The sequence below is a fragment of the Amblyraja radiata genome, chromosome 3 (genome assembly GCF_010909765.2).
Source record: "Amblyraja radiata isolate CabotCenter1 chromosome 3, sAmbRad1.1.pri, whole genome shotgun sequence".
NCBI classification, from domain to species: domain Eukaryota; kingdom Metazoa; phylum Chordata; class Chondrichthyes; order Rajiformes; family Rajidae; genus Amblyraja; species Amblyraja radiata.
In genome coordinates this window covers 48807779-48821961 of record NC_045958.1, presented here as the reverse complement: position 1 = coordinate 48821961, position 14183 = coordinate 48807779, and the positions used below count along the sequence as shown (strand labels likewise).

The window sequence follows — 14183 nt, the reverse complement described above, 5'->3', positions numbered from 1 at the left end:
AAAGTGTTTCCTCGCCTCTGTTCTAAATGGCTTACTCCTTATTCTTAAACTGTGGACCCTGGTTCTGGACTCCCCCAACATCGGGAACATGTTTCCTGCCTCTAGCATGTCCAAACCCTTAACAACCTTATATGTTTCAATGAGATTCCCTCTCATCCTTCTAAACTACAGAGTGTACAAGCCCAGCTGCTCCATTCTATCAGCATATGACAGTCCCACCATCCTGGGAATTAACCTTGTAAACCTCCGCTGCACTCCCTCAAATAGCAAGAATGTCCTTCCTCAAATTAGGGGACCAAAACTGCACATAATACTCCAGGTGTGGTCTCACTAGTGCTCTGTACAACTGCAGAAGGACCTCTTTGCTCCTATATTAGATTCCTCTTGTTATAAAGGCCAACATGCCATTCGTTTTCTTCACTGCCTGCTGTACCTGCATGCTTACTTTCATAGACTGATGAACAAGGACCCCCAGATCCCGTTGTACTTCTCCTTTTCCCAACTTGACGCCATTTAGATAGTAATCTGCCTTCCTGTTTTTGCTACCAAAGTGGATAACCTCACATTTATCCACATTAAACATCATCTGCCATGCGTCTGCCCACTCCCCCAACCTGTCCATGTCACCCTGCATTCTCATAGCTCATGTCCTTATATCTCATGTTCTGTCCTCGGTCATTGAATATCTATGCTAATGCACGTGAATAGAATAATAATAGTTTTAGAGAATTATGTTTGTAACATGTTCAGTGCTATCCTCTGGAAAACTAATTCTCAGGACTTGATTCAATGGACCAAATGGCCTAATTCTGCTTTTATTTCTTATGAACTGGAATGGAAAATTCCTCATATGTATTCCAAGCTATAGGACTCTGCGTTAAGAACATAATTTCCTCCAAATATATTATCATAGCGTACAAGTACCATGTTTTTTTAATTTAAGTTAGTCTTTACACTTAGGAAAACCAAAATGAACCTACAAAGGATCTGAGACCAGATGCTGTGTACTGGCAAAAAGATCAATATAGATTTTTATTATTGTCAAAAATCTTAGAAAATCAGGTAAAAGACTGAACGTAAAAATATGTTGGAGAATTTTGATTAAGTGCATTAAATAAGATAATGAATAGGCTGCCCATTGTGAGCTCAACATAACACTCTCTTCAATTGACTTTGGGTGTTGTCTGAAAATGGCTGGCTAAGTCAATATCACCTCTTTTACACCACTGCTCAAAGTTAGACACCCTCATTCAGCCCCTATTTGGGTAATTTTAACCTGATTCACAAGCCATGTTGAGCCAGCATATTTTTATACACCCATCAAGTTAAATCACATTGGAAGACAGAACTGTGTGGGATATAAAATGAATGGCTAACCCAAACATGCCAGTTGCTTACCAAGGGGTTATGTTAAAATTGCAGCCCATAAATCAGTAGCCTTAATTATAGGATTTGGCACATACATCTTGCTTCTATGGCAAAACAGCAATCTCAAAAATGCATGGGCTTCCATAGTGTGTGTGCTCAGCACAGTAGAGCACTTTCTAGATTTCTTTTCTTTACCTTACCTATAAAATGAAAACAAAACCTGACATGCCTCTTAATCTGTTGCAGTTTCTGCATCTATCCACAGTTCACTTCAACACACAGCCATCCAATGCCTTTTCCCTTGTGTTTCTTTTTAATCTTGTTTTTGCATGTTGTGATAACATCAAAAAATAGCCTAAAGTTGAAATTCAACCTCATTTTTGACCCACTGTGAACAAACCTATGCCTTTGGCTATGGCGCACTGAATTGCATTGTTTAATAATGTACCAAAAATCAACCCCTGTGCTTTGATAGTGTTTTATATTTTTTCATCATAAATTTAAATGTTACATTTTATATAAATCATAAGCTTTGTTTGTCCACACGCACATACGGAGCTCTGTGGGTTACTGTGACCAATCAGGGCTGGATTGCAGTTCGGTGGAAGCCCTCGGTGTGTGTGGTGAGGGCTCAGCTCCGCGGGACTCGAATTCATTCATTCGGAAACTCAAACCATGTGAGACCGAGCGAGTGAGTGAGTGAGTGAGTGAGAGAGAGAGAGAGAGAGAGAGAGAGAGAGAGAGAGAGAGAGAGGGGCAGGCAGGCACAGAGAGCAGCCGCCGCTCTCTGACTAGTACATTATACTACTATAAGAGCAGCCATCCTCACGCTTTAAAAATACAGGGAACCTAGAAACAGCCAACGCCTCTCCCTTCTCATTCTCAACCCAAAGAGGGGTCCTGTTTTGCTTTGCTGATTATTACAAGAATCAACTTTTATATTAAATACAGGGTACTGTGGGAATACAAGAATGCTGCAGAGCCTCATTTCCTCTATTTTGTATCTACTGTATTTCACGGATGCAATAGTTTCAGGTACGGCAACTTTTTATTGAAGCATGCTTTCCATTAAGGCACGATTTTTTCTAAATTAAACACCAATTTCAGCGTTTTATCCTGCACATTTTGGGGGATAAAATACGTTTCTAACCCAGGTATATTTGACATTAAAACACAGTAGAATGTCCACATGGCTCAAAATGTTAACAGTAGTCTTTCGAAATGAAATTTCATGAGCCTTAAAATAGTATTTTTGCACTAATTGTGATTTTTTTTCTCCCTTCCTTCTGTACAGGTCTCGATAATTTCCGAGAGGAATCTGAGATCGTGTTCCCGTCCGTGCTGCAGGATGGAAGAGCGTACCCTGCACAGGGCAAGTCGGCAGCCGGCCCCACGTCCCGGGAAGTGCGCTCCATCTCCAACGGGGACGAGTACGAGTCGCAGGAGTTTTACCCGCGGGAGCTGCGAGCTCCTGCCCCGCCCGGCCACCGCGGCGCCGCCGCCACCTCCTCCTCGGCTTCTCCCCGGGGGCTGCAGCTGAAGATCCCGGCGTTCGGCAGAGAGCTCTACCTGAGCCTGACCAGGGACAGCCGCTTCCTATCCGGTAACTTCGCCGTGCACAGTCGCCGGAGCCGGCACCACACGTCGGTGCGCTCCTACCGCGCCGAACACTCCTGCTACTACAGCGGATTCGTGCACAACTCCAGGGGCTCGCTCGCCTCTTTCAGCACCTGCGGGGGACTGGTAAGTGCACAGCTGTCAAATACCACTGACACTCACTCGCCCGCTGCCGTTTCCACCTGCAATTCCGATACATTTGGCGCAATATTTCAGTTCAGAAATAAAATAATGCAATCTTAATAATTTCCAGCAACACATCTGCTTCGCCTTGGCGAGGATGCAATCCAGGTCAATCTTTTTTCTTTCCTGGGATAAGTTTATTTAGTCGTCCTCCCCACCCCACCCCCATCCATCCAATCCCATCCAACCTTTGAATTTCATAGATACGTTTTTATTTTATCAAATAATTTTCCTTCATCAATTGTCATCAAAATAGAAATTGACAGTCGTCCTAATTCTGACATATAAAACCATGTCCGTTTTAAAATTCCTTGCAAGACTCCTATATATTACAACTGTGAGGGAATGCAGCCTTCCTGAATAACTTCAATCTGGTTTGAGCCAGGCAATTTCACACCCCTCCGCTTGGCGCTTCGGTACAAAATCGGACCGGCAGGAGGCGCATCTGCACTGGGCTCAAGTGGACCAATTGTTGGTGTTTTAGAGTCGGGGCTTGATGCTCCCGTTGTGCAGCCGTGGGTTTTGCAGTTCATCTCCAATGTTGCTTCAACAATTCTATTGTTCAACGCTCAACCTCATACAGAAAGGTACCGAAATGACCGTTGAATTCGTGAGATCTGGATGCATTGCCCACAGTCATACATTCGGAATCAATGTGTCTCATATCGGACAGAATATTACACTTGAAGTACAGCGCTGTGGCTTGAAAACATTTTGGCGTTTCGATAACGTTCAGCAGAAAAATGTTACACTACTTCCAAGCAGCACATTACGCCGTACACTGTTGTATGCATAGAGGTGTGGAGGATGTTTAATTTTGTGAATACGCCTTCAGCATTGCTGAAGTGGACATGGGTCTGAAGAAGGGTTTCGGCCCGAAACGTCACCTATTTCCTTCGCTCCATAGATGCTGCTGCACCCGCTGAGTTTCTCCAGCATTTTTGTGTACCATTGGTCAGAGGCATATGTTTTAGAGACTTTAAAAAACAAAACCGTAAAGAAACATTTAATTATCTCACACATTATTTCTGTAATTTATTTTCCCTGGGGATTCTAGCTATTCCCTTAAAAAATCTTTGAAATGTTTGTAACTTCCAAAATTTCTTGCTCTTCTTTTACCTTTTACTAGTCAGGATTTGGTCACATTTAAAATCACAGTGGTAGGGACCATAATGCACTTTGTCACCTTGCCCTCTCTACATCTTTTGAGGTGGTTTAAGTTGTCTTCCGATTCGGTTTCACATTTGGCAATATAGTGTGCCACACTTTATTGCATTTTTTTAGATCTGAGTGTTTCAGAGTATTTTTGATCACCGCATTACGGGTTCTGGTCACCTCTTTACAGGAAGGATGTGGAGACTGGAGAGGGAGCAGAAGAGCTTCACCTGAATGCTGCCTCGATTAGAAGGTATTAGCCATAAGGAGAGAGATAGAAAACAAGCTAGAAGGAGAGGTTGGACACATTTGTTTTCTCGGTGGTGTTGGAGGCTGAGGGAGACCTATTAGAAGTGTATACAATTGTGAGAGGCATAGTTAGGGTAAACAGTCAAACCGTTTTCCCAGGGTGGAGATGCCAAAGACTAGAGGGCATAGCTTTAAGGTGAGAGGAGCAAAGTTTAAAGAAATGTGTGGGACGTTTCCTTACACAGAGAGTGGTGGGTGCCTGGAACGTACTGCCAGAAGAGGTGGTAGAGGCAGATATGATAGTTTAGTGGAATGAGAGACAAACGACCAGGTAGCATTTAAGAGGCTTTTAGATAGGCGCATGGATATGCAGCGAATGGAGGGATATGGATCACAAGCAGGCAGAGAGTTTAATTTGACATCATGTTCAGCGCAGACATAGTGAGCCAAAGGGCATGTTCCTGTGCTGCTCTGTTCTATATTCTATGTTTCCAATATTTTCCGGGTTTTGAACCAAAGTTTGAAAACATTGCTGTAGAAACTTCTCTGAGTGATGTGAACACGCGTGTCAAATTCTTGAGGCATAACTTTGTGGTGAGAGGGGGAAAGTTTAAAGGAGATGTGTGGGTCAAGTTTGTTTACACGGAGAGTAGTAGTTACCTGGAGCTTGCAATCAGGGGAGGTGGTGGCAGCAGGAGATATGATAGTGTTTTTTTAAGCTTTAAGATAGGCACATAGATATGCAGAGAATGGAGGGATATAGCCCATGGCATCATGTTTGACTCAAACATTATGGGCTGACGGGCTTGTTCCTGTGCTACACTGTTCTATGTACTTGTCTAAATGTCTTTTAAACATTGTGATTATACCTGCTTGTACTGCTTCCTCTGGCGGCTACATATAGGAATCTTCATTATACAGCAGTGATCTGGTGCCTAGAAGTCTTACCAAATTGTGTTGCAAGCCCACATCTTCTTATCTCTCTGTACCCAGAGGTGAACTCTTCATGTTTTCGAAATGGAAACCTGTGTAAAAACAAACAAGCTTCAGGGCAGACTGAAGAATGCACGCTTTGAAGACGCTTTTCAATGCCATCTCAGTTTTGATGATTGTGCATATTTTTAATGCACAATCAAAGCATATTATTTGCCATTCTCTGCATGAAGAGGATGCCACTCAGGACAATTTGAAATATTTCTCCTCTCTCTTTAAAGTCTGTAGTTTTAGACTTCCTTTTAACCTGAGAAAATACTGTGACTTAGTTTTGCCCCTCATGATTACAGAAACTTCCCAAGGTCATCCTTCAATCTTCTATGCTCCATAGAACAAAACCACAGCTCTTTATATCTCAATTCCAGTCCTGGTAACATCCTCATGAATCTTGCCAGCTTAATGACAATTACTGCAGTACTGTTCCCTCAGCATTTTGTTTAGAGAGCAAACTTTAGCAGACTTGTGACCTAATCAAAGCTAACCCCATCAGACTTTACTTGACTTTATCTTGCACTAAAGGTTATATCCACTATCCTGTATCTGTACACTGTGGATGGCTCATTTGTAATCATGTATAGTCTTTCCACTGACTGCTTATCATGCAACAAAACGGTTTTACTGTACCTCGGTAGATGTGTCAATAAATTAGACTAAACTATTCATGAAGTCTGTCCATTCTGGGGAGTTTTGCTTGCTTGAGGAGATGGTGGAGGTCAAGCCCTCTTGCCACATCTTGACCTTTGTTTGACGCAGCCATTGCTGCTGTCAAACAGGGCCTTGGATTACAGACTCCAGTGCATTTACCACACACATCATGAGAATTGTAGACCATTGTACTTGCTGGAAGGCTTGAAGCTTGAAGCACAACTATTTGTTGGTGCACTTCCAGGACTTTTCCTTGCAAAGGCTGAATTTCGGAGGAAGGGGGGAGGAAGGGGGGACCGTTATTGCCTATTGTCCACTATAACCAAGTAAGGAATTACCGATTAATACAATATAATTGCATAAGTAGTCGAAACAAAGAACTACAGATGCTAATTAATACACAAAGGGTCACCATGTGCTGGAGTCAGGCGGCATCGCCGGAGAACATGAATAGGTGATGTTTTGGGTTGAGACCCTTGTTCAGACTCTAGGTCTGGAACTGCGCCTGGAATCCAGGTGAGTTGAGGTGAGGATCAGCGGAGTTATTGGTTGTGGTCCACGGGCGGCCGGAGTGCAGATAAGGTTCAGCAGTGGCAACGGCAGGCACAGCCTGGAAACGGCAGAGGAAGCTTAGATTAGGCCACATTTAGAATATTTTGTGCAATTCTGGTTGCCGCATTACAGGATGTAGAGGGTTTGGAGAGGGTGCAGAGGAGGTTCACCGGTATGTTGCCTACGTTCGAATGTATAAGCTTAAAGGAGAGAACTGCAGTTGCTGGGTTTTTTCTATTACAAATCTCAATTTGTGGAGTACAGAGACAAATAAATAAATGATGGGTCTTTGTCCCAAACATTATGGAGGTCACTGTATACAGCTTCAACATAGCTTCCTGACTTTTATAGTCAATGCCCCGACCTATGAAGGCATGGATGCTGTATGCCGCCGTTATTAGTCTATCTACTTATGCTGACACTTTGAAGGAGCTATGGACTTTCACAACAAGATCTTTCTGTACAACAGTGGTCTTAAAGGTCCTGTTGTATACTTTGTCCTGATTTCATTCCTCTTATAGTTGACCTCCCGAAATGCAACACCTCGCAGCTGCCAGGAACTCCTTCTATTTTCTAGCCCCATTACCAACTGGCCTCTAACCTGCTGATTCCTTTGACAACCTTCTTCAGTATCCACAACTCTGCCAATCTTTGCACTGTCTTCAAACCTACTAATCAGCCCACCTACATTTTTGTCCAAACCATTTGTATATATCACAAACAACAGAGGTCACAATGCTGATCCTTATAAAACACCACTGATCACAAACCTCCAGCCAGAATAACTACCCTCCACCACAATACGCTGCCTTGTGTGACAAGAACAATTTTGACTCCAATCTACCGTCTCGATGGATCACTGGGTGCCTTAAACATCAGGATTAGACTACCGTGTGGGACCTTTTCAAAAGCTTTACTGAAGCCCATTGTTGGCGATTATCCTTAAATTTCCTTTTGAACTACATCAGTGCTTCAGCCAAATTGCCACGCCTCTTCCAGGAACACCTTCGCATTTGACTGCTTGGTTCTACTTTCAGCCCAAGGTTTACACTCGGACAGACTTGTGAAATTCCATCTGCAATTGTGTTAGTACCTAGGTCGCCATCTTGCTGATGTGCTCACAGCCAACTCTATTCATTAAATCCTTCTTGTATTTCCCCTCATTATTCAAGGTAGTTATGTAGTAAGCAATGAAACAGAGTGTTCCACAATAAATTATTTGGAGCTGCAGCCTGGAACCCTGATTTGCCATTGCCTGCCAGCTGGAGGCTGCTTGGTGCCTTGCAAACCCATCTCTTTGGTGTTCTGATGGGATATTGTTAGTTCACCCTGAAGCTATACTGCCTGATGGGTCATAGTTTGTCCCCCCTATAACCCAGAAGGTCGCTAGAGCACATATACCCAACACGTATCTGATCTGCTTTATTGAAACATGCTTGAGATATTTCAGATAGATATTCTGGGCTATGATGGATATGGTGGTACAGTGGAGCAGATGGTTGAGCTGCTGCCTCACGGTGCCAGAGACCTGGGTTGGATTCTGTCCTTGGGTGCTATCTGTGTGGAATTTGTACGTTCGTTTGCTCATGTGTCAAAGGACGTAGAGCTCGCTGTTGGCTTCTGTCGTCGTCCAACATGTTGACAGAATTGGTCGCCCGTCGCATCACAGAGTGCATCGTGTCGTCATTTCCGGGGATCGCCATGAGGAGGCTTCTGTCATGATCCCCTGTGACCATGTGGGTTTCTTCCGCATGCCCCGGTTTCGTCCCATATTCCAAAGATGTGCTGGTTTGTAGGTTAATTAGCCTCTTTAAAATTGTTGCTCTTGTGTACGGAGTGGATGCGTAAGTGAGAAAACATAGAACTAGTGTGAACAGATGATCAATGATCGGCATTGACTTGGTTGGCCGAAGAGCTTGTTTCCATACTGTATCTCTAAACTAAACTGAACTGAACACGCTGCATTTTCATTTTTATAGTTGCTTCCTAAACAACAAAAGGGCTTCAAATGTACTGTTCATAATGCACTCCATGGGTGGACAATAAATATAATTCAGCATTTTCTTTTTGCCTCATCTTTGTCTAATTCTCCTGTGCGTATGGTACCTCAGCAGGACTGTTCAATATCTTATCATTCATTTCTGATGTAAATAGAAACTGTCATCTTTACAAGTAGTCACCATCAAGGATTTCCCCCATCAAGGCAGGTGAGGGACTGTTGAATGAGCATTTTGAGGCTGGGTAATGGGGCTAATATCTTTTTGTAAGAACACTTATCTCTTGCATCACACAATAATTATTTTGTAGCCTTCCCGTAATTGTAACTCGTATGGTTACCTGCTGAACTGTCTACGGACTGTTAAAGTATCTGCATGATTTGGTCGTGTAGAAGACAGGCTGCCATTACCATTTCTGCGGGCTTATTCCCTGATTGCACCATGGATCTGAGCCCTGAGGAAAAACGTCCTCATGTTTTTTACGCACCATGATAATAATTATTCAATATATAAATGTTAAATCCCCGATGTTAAATAGTTTTACTTGAGTTGTCTCATTTTTCAGTGCCTGCCTTAGCAATGTTGCAATGCCGAAACCTGTGCCTTTTTCCTAATTATGTATGCTCCAGTCTTTGCTTCTGGTCCCAGGTTTTGCATGACACTTGATAATCACTGATAGTGCCAAATTAAAACCTTTCAAGGTCTACATGATCTCATCCTGTGCAACCTCACTACTAGTTTATGGTCTTAGTAGACTCACCAATCTTTCGTATTCCTCCGTCCCTACCACCGGCAACCATAATTCTCTTCTTCAATATCTGTTTTTGCACTTTCCCAGAACTCGGGGATATCTGTTGAAACACAAACATATCCACTTTTTCTATAAGCTGAGTAAACGCTGAAAACTCAATTCCATATCTGCCACGTCCACTATCCACCATCTTTACTGTTCATCATGGGAAGTCTCCCACTCTTTTCTTGCACTGGATCATTCTCCATTAGCTCCCTCGATTAGTAATATCTCGAACTTGATACCCATGTGGTGTTTGTTGGCTGTTTGCTAAGGCAAGTTGCAGAGGTAAATCTAACAGCAGAACATTATTTAAGACAGTAACTGCCAACCGACAGCAGTCTCTGGTACAACAATGTGTCAAGAGTCACTTCTCGTACACAGGTCCTTTCATAAATTGTTCTGCCATTCAGTCCAACACGCGTTACTGTTTCATGTTACAGTTTGGTAGACTGACCACTAGTTAGTACGACACCTGTTACAATTTAATGTGTCAAATTTAGAAATGTAGAAGGTTGAGCCACTTCTTTTAATCCAATGTCGAAAGTAATTTCAATATTTTGCTTTGCATTTCCAATGCAATATCCTGAAATTCAGTATTACGAAAATTAATGGCTAAACATGGTCTCAACTGCAATAGAAACAATCTATAGTTGTGGTAGAATAAATCTAATCTTCAATGTTCCTCAATGAATTTAAACATTCCACTCCTAAACAAGTTTTACTTGTTAACTGGCTTGTAATTCACGAATGAAGATTATGATTTTTACTAAAGCTTTGAATTTGAGACGGGGACTTGTTTGATGTTTTGAGCTATAACATCAGTTCTGTATAATTTTTCAACGGAGCCAAACAAGCTCTGAGGATATGTTGGTCCATAAAGTCCTGTTTTATTTACTTTACAGTGATAATGAAATAATGTAATATCAACACACATTGTTCTTTAAAAATAATCCTTTTTTGATATCTTGTATTTTCAGCCTTTGCTTATGAAATAGTAACTGTTGCAATAAGCAAATGATATGGGCAAGGCAATAGGCTGATACTGATCTAATTAAGATGGACTGGTTTATTGTGCCTGTGTTGTTCCATTCGAGTCATGAGGCTAACTATTGGATCAGCCATGATTAATAATGGAAGTCTACTTGTTATATGGTTGAACTCGTATTATCACCTTTGGGAACTGCCCCAGCGTCTTCACCATTCATGAGTGTGACCCTTAATTCCCACGCCCAACCCCTCAGGCTAAAACTAACCCTGTTGATTGCTGAAGCAGCCCCGCTTTGTGCTAAGATTGAATGTGCAGTGAGGAAGGCAAGTGGTTTGTTGGTCTCCATTGCAAATGGATTTAAGTATTGAAGCAAAGATGTCACGCTATTGTTGGAGTTTAATGTGCATTTTTAGTTGCCTTAACTGAAGGCAGTTTTTCTTGCCAAAGTGGGGACGCAACACAAATTTACTGGAGTGATTTGTGGAACAGAAAGAAATTGTACAGGGAGAAATTGGGTCAGTAGGTCCTTCATTCAAAGGCGTATTGAAAAGAAGAGAGGGGCTGATAGAATGCAATGGAATTCTAACTGGCCAGACAGGTGAAATACAGAGAGCATACACCAGGTTATTGGGGAGTGCAGCCTTAAGATATGGGCCATGACTTTTAGAATCAGACTGACATCAGGTGAAGTTTTTCACAGAGTGGGTAGTGTACCTGCAGAATTCTCTTCCTCTAAAGACGATGAGAACAAGTCATTGAATAAACTCGAGAAGAAGTTAGATATATTTCCACTTGCTGACGTGAGCAACGGATTAGGGGATAGGGGATGAACAGGCTCCTGAAGTGGAAGTCATCAGCCACAATGGCTTTGAATGGAGGAGCCAACTCCTGCTCTTTGTGTGACTTTAGGGGCGGTACAGTGGAGTAACTCAGTGGGTCAGGTAGCATTTCTGGAGAGCATGGATAGGTGACGTTTGGGGTCGGGTCCCTTCTACAGACTGAGGGGGGTGGGGAAGGAGCAAAGAAAGCTGGAAGAGAGGAGGGGCAAGACGAAGCTTGACAAGTAATAGGTGGATCAAGTTGAGGGGAAGTTTTGATAGGCAGATGGTTGGGCAAAGGCCAGAGAAAGCCAAAGACAGAAGATGTGAGACAAAAGGAATAAATAATTGCAAATTGTGAAATTAGTGAAAGAAATATAGATGGAAAGGGAGGGGAACAGGATAAATAAACGTGGGTCCAGGTGGAGAATAGGAGAGAGAGATGGGGAAAGAAAGGGGAGGGTGACCTAAAATTGGATAATTCAATGTTCAATTCAATTCAATGTGCAATCCATTGGGTTGTAAGCTGCCCTAGTGGAATATGAGGAATATGCTGTTCCTCCAGTTTACATGTGGTCTCACTCTGGCAATGAAGGAGGCCCAGGACAGAAAGGTCAGTATGGGAATAGGATGGGAAGTTAAATTGGTTAGCAACTGTGAGATCTGGTAGGTGTTGGCGAACCAAACATAAGTGTTCAGCGAAACAGTTGCCACGTTTACGCCTGGTCTCGCCAATGTACAGGAGGCCATGTTGGAAATACCGGATGCAGTAGATCAGATGAGGAGGTGCATGTGAACCTCTGTCTCACATGAAAACTCTGCTGGGGTCCCTGGATAGAGGTGTAGGGACAGGTGTTACATCTCCTGTGTTTGTGGGAGAAAGTACTGGGGGTGGGGGGGGGGGGGGGGGGGGTTGGGTGGAAATGGATGAGTGAACCAAGGAGTTGTGGAGGGGGCAGTCTCTGCGGAAGGTAGAAAGGGATGGAGATGGGACTTTGCGGTCGACAGAAAGGAACGTGGATGGGTCTCTGCAGAAGGTGGAAAGGGATGGGAATGGGTCTCTGGAACGCAGAAATGGATGAAGAACTGCTAAGTGGATTGCTCGGATTTGGGGGAGGGGATAGATGTGGGGAGGTGGGTAGAAGTCTGGGCAATGCATCTATTCCTTTTCTTTCTCTGATATTTTGACTTTGGGATGGAGAACCAGTTGTGGTCAGACCTCTCACTCTGGAGGTCTCTGCTGTCTTGAAACCATGACCTTTTTATTCTGCAGTCCGTCTGTGTTTTATTATTTTTTGTCTCGTTTTTATGTAGTTTTTGTTATTTCTTTTGTTGGGGTATGTGTGTGGGGGGGTGGGGGGGAGGGGGTAACTTTAAAATCTTTCCCCTGCACGGGAGACCCGACTTTTTCTTTGTCGGGTCTCCGTTGTCGTTGGGGCTGCAACGTGGAGCGGCCTCCAACAGGAACGACCTGGGGTTCCAGCTGCGGAGCTGCCGACTACTCACCGTCACGGGGCTGGCCGAGTCCGGAGCGGGTGGAGCTGTGGTGGACGCTGCTGCCACCCGACCCCCGGAGATTCGGAGGCTGCAACTGCGGGTTTGGCGGACGGCGGCACCGGGAGCCCGCGGGTCCCTGCTGGGAGACCGCTTTTCGGGGCTTCCGCAACGGCGACTTCTCCCGCCCGAGTTGCGGGGTTGAAGAGCACCTGAGCGGGGCTTTACATCACCGCCCCGCGCGGCTTGGAGTGGCCGCGGGACTTTGCGAGCGCACGCCGGGGGCTCTAACACCAAGACCCGGTGCGCGACCTTGCATCACCCGGCGTGGCTTTAATGGCCGCGGGACAATCGCCATCGCCAGCCGGGGGCTTTGACTTTGACTCTGACTCTGACATCGGGGGGGAGAGTGCAGCGGAGAGATAAGTTTAATGAGCGATGTTAACAGGTTGTGGTGAGCGGTTTATTGGATTCATTACCTCAGCACTGGACTGCCTCTACAAACAACATGGTTAGTTTTATCCTGAGGGGTTGGGGGTTGGAATTGAAGGTCAGGATCATGGAAAGTGAGGGTGCCGTCAACAATGTCCAAATTAATTTTAGCCACCAGCATAGCAACAAAAATGTAACCAAGATGGACCTCTTAGTTTCCTTTGCTGTTCATCCTTCTTCCTGAGATCCGGGTTAGATCCTGATTAGGCGTGCTGTCTGCTTGGAGTTTGCATGTTCTCCACGTGACCTGCATGTGTTTTTTGCAGGTGTTCCAGTTTCGTCCAACATTCCAAAGACACGCAGGTTTGTCGGCTAATTGGCTTGATAACATTCTAAATTGACCCAAGTGTGTGCAGGATAATGTTAGTGTGAGGGGAGCGTCGGTTGGCATGGATTCGATGGGCCAAAAGGACTGTTTCCATGCTGTATCTCTAAAGTAAACTAAATTAATCTCTGACCTAAGATAGCAATAGACATCTTGTTCAGGTCATATGGCCCTGATGTCCATTCTAATAGTAAGCTTTTGTCAGAGGCAGGCATCTGGATTCTTGCTATTAGGCTCTTTTTAATATGGGGATCCTTACAACATCAAAGGTAATGGAATTTTAAAGCTATCGATAATTAGTGAGGTGATAATGCTCCAGCCCACTCCACTCTTCTTGCCGAATTTGGCCCTTGATATAAGCAACTCCCTGTGTAAGAATGATAGTTTTATTTTTATGCTTCACGTACATTTCTGCTCGTTGTCCTTTCATTTGGAGAAGTGGCGGACAGGGGAGAGGGGCAATTAATTCAGTTATTCTACCAAGAGCAATTTTAAGGTGCAAAAAAAACTTAAG

General features: G+C 43.9%; 1 protein-coding gene across 2 annotated transcripts in view; it reads left to right on the top strand.

Annotated features, from left to right (window-relative positions):
- Positions 1–1929: 1929 nt before the first annotated feature.
- Positions 1930–14183, top strand: part of adamts19 (ADAM metallopeptidase with thrombospondin type 1 motif 19) — a 406630-nt gene continuing 394376 nt past the window's right edge. The window contains exons 1-2 of one of the 2 annotated variants that reach the window (XM_033017772.1): positions 1930–2403; positions 2663–3111. In XM_033017772.1, coding sequence (XP_032873663.1) covers positions 2340–2403; positions 2663–3111 — 513 coding nt within the window. In that variant the 5' untranslated portion in view covers positions 1930–2339. Of the gene's footprint in view, positions 2404–2662; positions 3112–3662; positions 3756–14183 lie in introns of those variants that run through there. The other variant, XM_033017773.1, reaches the window with a different exon arrangement.